The 10,145-nt window shown below is 27.1% G+C and overlaps 1 protein-coding gene across 1 annotated transcript; it reads right to left on the bottom strand.

Annotated features, from left to right (window-relative positions):
- Positions 1-1,885: 1,885 nt before the first annotated feature.
- LOC107016502 (cytokinin riboside 5'-monophosphate phosphoribohydrolase LOG7) lies at positions 1,886-7,574 on the bottom strand. The gene is made up of 7 exons (XM_015216954.2): positions 7,318-7,574; positions 5,842-5,939; positions 4,304-4,334; positions 4,039-4,138; positions 3,872-3,942; positions 2,346-2,489; positions 1,886-2,066 (listed from the first exon to the last, which is right to left on the bottom strand). Exons 1-7 carry the CDS (start codon positions 7,426-7,428, stop codon positions 1,986-1,988), a joined length of 636 nt encoding a protein of 211 aa, XP_015072440.1. The 5' UTR covers positions 7,429-7,574; the 3' UTR covers positions 1,886-1,985.
- Between the last annotated feature and the right edge of the window lie 2,571 nt (positions 7,575-10,145).

Below are 10,145 nucleotides of genomic sequence, written 5' to 3'. Positions count from 1 at the left end.
TATATATATATATTTTACATATTTTTTTATTTTAGTTTTTAAAAAATGCAACATAACATGGAATACAATGATTTAGTTATAGAAGATCAATCAATTAATTTTGAATTGTGCCTCCAAAGTCCCCAACAAAGAATATAATATTACAAGGTCTTTTGTAAGTTATTTTTTCTTTTGATAAGAATGGAATCAAGAAACCAAATAATGTCTATTTTATTTTATTTTTATTTTAAAAAGATGGATCATATATGTTTCTTTTAAGAAAAAAGATAATGATTGTATATTGACTTTTTTTAAAAAAAAATAAAAATATTGATCACTATTTAGTTCTTATTCCTATTTCCTTCTAACATTTTTTCAGATATCCTTCGTCATACTTTTGGAATATCGGTGCCCCTATAGTCCAAAAACTAGAGCATATATATACCCTTTATATTAACGAACATACACATGTCATAATCTTATTCGTCGATCCAACATTTATTATATATCAGATCAACAAATAAGATTGCACCATTGTCCCTATTTAGTCTTCCATTAGAGTGAAGGGCATATATGCTCTAGTTTTTAGACGACAGATGCATCAATGTTCCAATAGTTTGACGGAGGATATCATATCATTTATGATAGTTTAAGGGTATATTTGTCCTTTGTCCCTTATAATTAACAATAATGATCTTAATAATAAGACAAACAAAGTACTATAGCATAAATTAGTAATCATTAATCATTAGCAATATAGTACAATAATTGAATATTACAATCTTGATTAGCACAAGACGTGTGTAATGGGCCAGGCCCACCTTTCTATCCGTTGGACTGGCAGTTAAACTGTCACTATCTAAAGCCCAATATATGGGCCCATTATCTCATAATTAACGGGTCCTAGGCCCAACAAGTTTGGCAATTTCAACAGATTTAATGGGTGATGTTGCTTCATTCATTTAAAAAAATGACAATGATTACCTATTTTCGCGATAACGAAAGTTGCTGTGGAATAATAAGTACTCATTTAATCTTAACAAAGAATCTCGAGTTCAGTTTCCATTATGTATGGAATCATCTTTGCTAAGAAGCATCTTACTGTTCAATGTGATACTTTTCAATGTAAATCTTGATTTCATCATGATCCCCGATGGAACCACCTTATGATCGGAGGGTCATCCAAACCCCTTTCGGCGAAAAATTATACTACTTATATATGATTAAAATATTTTTTTATACATATGTAGTAGATGTTGAATCATCTTTGACTAGTACGCGTGTCTATTTCTTCAAACTTTGAATTCCCTGGTGAAAATATTAGGTTCGCCACTAATAGTGGTATCAAACACCGAATAACATATCAAAACAGAATTCATGGTTAACGGTTGATATTCCTTATTTCAAAAATGATATCACACCCTAAGGCGAAACACATGATTACATAATTATGCACCAACAAGATCTATAGTGGAATAGTCAGTAATTACTCATTCAATCTTAGCCAGAAAATCTCGAGTTTAAGTCTCCATAAATAAAAGTCATCCTTTTACGTGAATATGAATCAAGATTTCGTTATACCTCAATACGAATATCAAGAGAAAAAACAAAGAAAAAAATCACATGCATTTCTTTCTTCTATAAATATATATTTATATAAAATATAAAATCATGTTAACATGATACATTTAAGGCAAATAAATTGCCTCTCCATAAAGGGACACACTAATAATAAACATACTCAAAAAACATAAACTAAACCCTATTATAAAATCTACAAAAACAAAAAATAAGAAAATTAAACATATATTTTCTTCATATTTCCTTTTTTTTTTCTTCCAAAATATAGTATGTTGCAATTTTAAGCCATCAACCCCACAAAAAAATAAAAAACATTTTTCTTCCAACAAAAACCCTTAGCAACATCACTATATATATACTATATATTATAATATAATATTATATTTATATACCAAAGTTCCCAAAATAAAAACATATTTATTCAATTAAGTAGTGTAATTAAATCTTTGAATTTCTTCATCCCATATCAAATTTGATGTAATTTCATCAGTCTCTGGAATATGTTCCTGTAAATTAACCAAAAAAAAAGTAAAAAAAATAAATATTCTTCCTTAAAAGCTAAAAATAAAAGTTGATCATAGGTTAAAATTCAAAAAAATGTTAGAAAAAATTATTATTAAATAATTCCGAGATATTTATATATCTATAAATCAATAAGTTAAAAAAAACTTTAATTTTAGTGATTCCTAAATAAGATTATATGACACTTTAATATATATATATATATATAATATTATTAATAAAACATAGTGTTTAATTAATTAAATTAAATTAAATTAAATTACCTCAAGTTGTTTAACTAATTGTTGAGCTGTTTGAGCAGACACAATAATTTTACGAGCTATTGGTGAAATAAAGCCTTCATCCATTGCCTTATCAAGAAAACTCAATAAAGAATTATAGTATCCCTCCACATTCAATAGCCCAACCTGCGTTACGAGTTTGACAGAACTCAATAATTTAAATCAAAGCTCAAAAAATTAAAATTTCGACGAGTGAACTTTTGAGTTATAACTTAAAAACTTATGAAGCTAGACTCAAACACTACTTAAATAAAAATAAACGACAGATAAATTTTGTAGATAAACAGTAAAATCTTTGTTAATCTTAAACATATTTGACGATGAATACATTCTTTTTAGTAGTGAAAAGATTTCTAGACTTTTATCGATTGAGTTAACTTCGAATAATAACTCTATAATAATTATTTTGACCGTTCGATCAAAAATATTTTTAGTATTTTATAGAATAGTATGTAGATAGTATTTATAATTATCAAATCCTTAAATACCCCTTCCATTTGACTAAGATTTTCCCTTTTTATTATTATTATTATTTTAATAATATTGTCATAATAAAGCATGATTAACGATTAATAGAGATTAGAACTCACATGACATAAATTTTATCTTTCCATGTGAACCAAATTTTATGGACCATGTGATTTGATACTTCCTTAACCTACTTTTTAATTTTGATTAAGTATTGTTGACTTTGAAAAGAAAAAAAATAAAATCTCACAAATAATCATAACAATAATACATTTATTTTTATTATAAGTATGGTATGTTGAGAAACATGGTGACACAACATGTCAAGATCCATATTTTCAATTCTCAAGTTGAGTTAAAAATAAGGCATAGGAGTTGAAAATCTTGAAAGTTTGAAATGTTTGTATATAATCACCGCAACAACGACATATTCAGTATATTCACACGTGTCTAGTCTGAGAAGAATGATTTGTTCGCAATTTTCGTTCTCAAGTACATAGTTTGAAAAAGAAAAACATCGAAATGAAAAATAGAACAATATCAACAATAAATAATACGATAGCGTCAACACTTTTTTTTTCTTTTGGAGAATGATTGCATGGAGAATTAGTTTAGTCAAAAGGGATAAATTTTCATGCTATGACCAACTTTAGAAAGCAAATTTTCACCAAATTTCTTTGATTACTTTTGAAATTTATTTGTAAAGAGCTTTTGAGTTAAAACATTCCATCATTCTATTGTTAATTTTTTTCATACTCTTACCTAAGTTTGTTTTTTTTTTGCGTCGTGACGTATGCATGACACTCAGTGTTACTTAACTATGTCAGTGTAGTGTAGTCTCATCAGTGAGGTCGTCTGAAGAGATGATAACTAGTGTGTACGTTACTTTGTGAAGGTAGTAATAGGTAGATAGGTTATATCCTGAACTCATAACGAGAATTAAAATCCTGAATCCAATTCTGATGACAAAGCGCGACGATTTGCACATTACATAACACATTTTATGGCTAAGTATAATATAAAGGACAGATTTTTCTCACAGGTTTACGGTGGATTCCAAGTTGAGCCCATGTAATGACTTCAAGAAGTTCTTCAAGGGTACCATAACCACCTGAAAAAATTCCGAAAAAAGTAAACGTTGACGTGTAATGGATCCGATACATGTTTGTCTACGTGATATTTTTGAAGAGTTCGAGCAATATTATACCAGGAAGGGCAATGAAGGCATCAGCTTGCCTAGCCATTTCAGCCTTTCTTTGATGCATTCCAGACACTGCTTTTACTTCTCCGATTGTTTCGCCCGTTATCTATTACCAATGAAAAATCCGACACAGGTGCAACAACATTGTTTAAGAGTCCGAACAACATTGTTAAGTATATAAAACATGTCTCATAAGTATCAAAATTAGCAAAACATAAGAAATTAATGAGATTTAAACTATGATTTTAAGTTTAGTATAAGTATTTATTACCTTTCTAGGCATGAGAGTCCTTGGAATTACTCTGCAAATTCCAAAAAAAAGAACACATAAATATAAATATAAATTAATAACATTATAAGAATATATATATATATATATATATATATATATAGTGAAATGATTTACTCATGTGGGACAATGTTGCTCGAACTTCTCAAAATATCAGATCGATGCATGTCAGATCTTCCAAAAGTAGAACATGGGGTGACATTTTTTTTGAAAAATCTGAGCATCATAAATGAGGTTAAAAAATGAGGCAAAAATCAAGAAAATTATTGTTTATTGTGGGACAATGTTGCTCGAACTTTTCAAAGGTATTGACGGATGCATATTAGATCCTCTAGAAGTAGTACATTTTTGAATATCCGAGGAACATATATGTGGGGTTACGAAATGAGGCACAAAGTTGTCAAGATAACAATTATTTGGCACATATTTACTATGAGACAATGTTGCTCGAACTTTTCAAAAATACCTCTAGATGATGATCATGTAACATCAACATGAATGTGGGGTTAAGAAATGAGGCACAAAGTTATCAAAGAAACTATCTCTTGACACATATTTACTATGAGACAATATTGTTCGAACTTTTCAAAGACACTAACAGATATCATTTCACATGATCTAACGTTGGACGTGTGACATCATTTTTGGAAAGTCCGAGTAATACAAGTGTAATGTCCCTTTTTATCAAGATTTGGAAAATGCATCAATCAGTGCCCTAAAAAGGCTTCTAACTTTATACACTTCCTTTTTGCCTTTGTGACACACATTCCCACAAACCAAAATGGATTTTAAGGCCATACCACAAAAGACACTTTTATAGGATTTCTTGTTACTATTAAAGATTTACAGAGTACCTTTTTTCAGTTTTCACATGTTAAGAAGCTGTTCACTATAAGTGTAACAAAAGGATTAGTTTTTGTTTCTTCAATATATGACAAACACCAAACATTAATTATCAAGAAAACCAACATTTGATCCAATGATGTCTGCCTTTTGCATGGTCTTTAGTCTAAAAACTAACTAAATATCATTGCCTTTGTTCCATCTTGTTTAACACTATTTCTTTGTCAGTCTGTTCCGAAAAGAATGACACGATATGATTATACTTCACTCATAAGTGAAACTTTATAGCTACACAAATGATGTTAAAAGTCTTGATCTTTTCATAAATACTGTGTCAATTCAAACTATATCACATATAAAACGGAGAAGAAAATAAAACAAGAGGAAAACATTTTATTTTTCACCAACCCCATTAGCTAGAACGAAAAAAGGTGCTAGTCTGGTACACAAAGCATCCAGTCGTATCAAAGATAGACCAAAATTATAAGGTTTAAATGATGGATGTCTTTGAACACTTCAACATCAAAACCTTTTTCCTATGTAAGTGTTGTCTTATCTATGTTTGCTATATAGTGAGATAAAGTGTTCTATCTATAGATAGAGAGAGAAGTGTGTGTATAAATAGTATATTTGTATGTATATATTATGTATATTAAAGAGGATAGGGGATTAATTACCCAAGAACATGGCGCCCACCATCATGAACAGCCTGAGAAACAAGTCCCATTAGTCCCACACTTCCTCCTCCATACACCAAATCAATCCCTTTTTCCACCTTCAACACAAAAACCAATAAAATCAAGAAACATTACACCCCATCATCACTTCAATCTTTTTTTTTAAACTATAAACAACAATATACAAACATAGTCGCACAAAGTGGAGTATGAGGAAAATAGAATGCAAGCAATAAGGGAAACATTACCATATACAATAATACACCAAAGTAGTCGTACAGAGCGAAGTCTGAAGAGGATAGAGTGTACACGTACAAATTTCAAACATAACAAAAAGAGCAATGGGAAAAATTTACTATACTGACTCAAAATTCACACACACACACACACATCAAGAAAACAAGCATGAAAATCAAGATTAGCTTAACATATACACAAAAGTATTACTACTAGTATATGTTTAAATCCCACATGCATACTTTTTACATCAAAAACATATTTCATGACACCAAAAAAAAAAACATCTAAAAGAGAAAGGGGGTCATGATATCAAAGTGGCATATTTGGCTCCAAATGAAAGCCAATCTTTTTTATAGTGACCCCATAAACTAAGATCATGCAAGAAGGCTGCACAAATGACAGACATGTAACAGCTAACAACACCATTTTTTTTAATCTCTCTGTCATGCCAAACAAAAGGTAAAACCCTACATTAAAAAGTTCTGTTTTTTAAGAAAGAATTGAGAGAATAGAAAAACCCCATGTTGGAAACTCCAAAACTCCAAAATGGGGTTTCTTGATTTCAACCATTTTTCAACTTACATTTAATGATTTGATGATAGTATCCAAAAAGAACAGAACTTTTTCAAGAAAAGCACAAAACTTTCTTTTTCTTGAAAATGACAACAAAAAAAACATGTTGGAATCATTTAAAAAAATGGAATACAGAATAAACAGACACTCAAAACTCAAAAATGGGGTTCTTGATTTCAACCATTTTTCAGCTTACATTACTAAAAAGAACAGATTTTTATCCATAAAAAGCACAAAACTTTATGATTCTTGAAAACCAGAGAATGAACAAAAACTCAAAATGGGGTTCCTAATTTCAACTAACATTACTAAAAAGAACAGATTTTTATCAATAAAAAGTACAAAACTTTATGATTCTTGAAAACCAGAGAATGAACAAAAACTCAAAAACTCAAAATGGGGTTCCTAAATTCAACCATTTTTCAGCTTACATTACTTAAAAGAACAGATTTTTATCAATAAAAAGCACAAAACATTATGATTCTTGAAAAACAAAAAATGAACAAAACCTCAAAAACTCAAAATGGGGTTCCTAAATTCAACTAACATTACTAAAAAGAACATATTTTTATCCATAAAAACTAAAAAAGCACAAAACTTTATGATTCTTGAAACCAAAAAAATGAATAATAATAAATAAAAATTGGATTTTTTTTTGTTTACCAATTGTTTTCCTAATTCAGTAGCAGCTTCTTGATAAGTAGGTTTATTTCCAGAACTACTTCCACAAAAAACACAAATTCTCTTAAACTTTGATCTTCTTTCTTCTTCCATTTTTGGTCTTTTTTTCGCTTTTTTCTAGATGTATATATTTTGTATATATTGTGTATATTTGTGAATAATGATTTGATTAGACTAAAAGGAAGTTTAACCAAAGACGAAGAATTTTGGGAATGAAAGAGAACAGAACAAAAGCTAAGTTTTTTTTGTTTGTTTTATGATTAGGAGAAAAATAGAGATTATTTATAGGCCCCATGTTCAAAGTATTATTTTACCATTTTTTTTATAAAAAAAAATTAATTTTGACTTTTTATTTATTTCTGCAAATCAAGAAAAAGATAATAGTCTCCCGTCCTAGTTTCATTTTATTTGATACTTTCAAGACTTTGAGATTCAAATAAGTTTATTTTTTACAGTAAATTTTTTATATATTTTTTAATTTTTTTTGAATTTTTATCAATTATTGTGACTTATACAACATAGTTAGCAAATATATAAATTTCATCTTTAAATTGGAGATTTTGTGCACGAATTTTCGATCAAACTTAAAATGTTTGACTTTCAAAAAATAAAAAATGTCATATAAATTGAAACAAGTGAATATTTTTATTTAGATTCTTAATATTTTTTAAAAAGGTAAAAAGTTTTTAATGAGTAAAATAATTTTGAAATTCTATCAATTTCTTAAACTTTTTGTTAGTCCCTTTTCCCAATTCATTATTACTTTTAACTTTTTGATTGTGGAGTCTTTATAAATTGTTTGATATAACGTATAAGGTAGAGTAATCTTAAAAATAAAATATTAAATTATTTTATAAGTGTTCGATTAAAAGTATTAGAAAATTTTGAAATTATTTATTCTACTTTCATATCTTAATAATAGAACAAGTTATCTCATGTATAAATAAGTAAGATAGAAATATTTTTAATTGAATAAAGATTATTTTAAGTAATAAAAAGACGTCACCTAATAAATCATAACAATAATAAGAACCCAATAATAATAATAAAAAGAAGAAAAAAAGAAGGTTGTTAGTTTAAACTTATAAGGGTAAATATGGATTTTAAAGAGGTGGACTTTAGGATATTTTTAGTCAAATAAATGAGTGGTATATTTAATTCTTTTTCCTTTGAAAAAAATAATTAATTGGATGTGTTTCATATTTATATTAAAATTTAATTAATTTAAATTTTATGTAATATAAGATTTATTTTTGAAAAATCTCATTTTAATAAAGACTTTTTTATATCTAGTGCTCGAAATTGTTATCTTTGATTAGAAACAGAGCTACACACTTAAAAAGTAAATTACATCAGATAAATTCTATATAACGACTTCGATTGAATAAGTAAAAACAAAATTTTAAACCTGATATTTTTTATTTAATATGTAGATCAATTGATCAAATCGACTCGGCCACTTCTATAGATACAGTGTATACAGTATGAAACTTTTTTGTTTTCATTTGTGAAGTGCTGATACTGTTTTCAGTTACTGGCTAACCAGCATAATTTAAGAGATTTAGTTTCTCATTTTAAATGTTTATTTAATATATTATATGTTACTACTTATTTTGTACTTACTACATACATTCTGTCCCTTCAATTATTTAAATATTGTTTTCAAAAAGTAATATACTGTTATTATACTGTTTATACATCTGTTTTTAGTCCTTTTGCCCCATCTAAAGTTATTTCAAACAATCATTTATACCCCTTTAGACGATTTTAATTTGTATATACAGGATGAGATGTACGTATACTCGTTAATTAATTGTTCGTTATGACTATAGTCAATTTTTTATTGTATAATATTTCATTAGTTAATTGTTTCTTATGAATATAGTCAATTTTATATTGTATAATATTTCTATTAGGCATTTTGAAAGGCAAAAATTGATTTGATGCATTGATGTAATGATCTTGTCTTTAACCTATTTTGTTAACTAATAATAATTTGTTTGTCTAAATAGTAAGTAAGATATTAATCTTATATTTGTACGATAATTGCTATATATTCTTTTGATTGATGATATACCTGACATGCGATTCACGTGTAAATTAAAAAAGAATTAATTTTTAAGAGGCCATCAATATTTGTAAATGTATAAAAAAAAATTGATAATATATTATTATTTAACTATTTAATATATTGTCCTCTAGTCTCGCTTCTACCTCGCTCGCATCAAGCACATTCTCTCTTGAAGTTGATGAGTGTGTCGTCATCTAAGTTTTGACATTTGATATAAGAGTATAATAAGAATTTTTTTTCAAAAAAAAATGTTATTATAGCCTCTTGCTATAATTTATATATATATATATAAAAAAAACTCAAATTAGGGAATTAATCCAAATGCAACACATAAACATAGTTAAAATTATGGCACAATCCAAAAGCAAAAATAAAAAATAAAAAATAAAAAATGAAAAGATATATAAAATCCTCACCACCACTCATTTAATTAATGATGATTAAGATAGTTTTTTTATCCATTGAATATATTTAACTTACATATTAATTATTTTATTTTAATTATAATTATACATTTAATTAATATGTTCACATAAAATAAAACAAGTGATAAATCATTTGAATATTCAGTTCAAAACATATAATGTAATAGTTAAATAAATGACACAAAAGATCAAAGATTTAATTCTTTTCACACTTTAAACATTTTTCTCTTAAGAATTTTATTAATTTATTTCATTTGTTCACACATAAAATTTATTAGAGATTTTTATATTGTATCATCATCATCTATTTAAAT

Source organism: Solanum pennellii, chromosome 1, assembly GCF_001406875.1.
Source record: "Solanum pennellii chromosome 1, SPENNV200".
In the NCBI taxonomy this organism is placed as follows: Eukaryota; Viridiplantae; Streptophyta; class Magnoliopsida; order Solanales; family Solanaceae; genus Solanum; species Solanum pennellii.
Note: the sequence above shows the minus strand (reverse complement) of the source record. Positions and strands in the feature narration are given on the sequence as shown.

Coding starts and splice junctions, on each gene's coding strand:
- LOC107016502 (XM_015216954.2), bottom strand. CDS start 7,428: ATGGAAGAAGAAAGAAGATCAAAGTTTAAGAGAATTTGTGTTTTTTGT. Junction 3,943..4,038: donor TGCCTTCATTGCCCTTCCTG/GTATAATATTGC, acceptor GAATTTTTTCAG/GTGGTTATGGTACCCTTGAA. Junction 2,490..3,871: donor TTGGAATCCACCGTAAACCT/GTGAGAAAAATC, acceptor CTCGTAACGCAG/GTTGGGCTATTGAATGTGGA.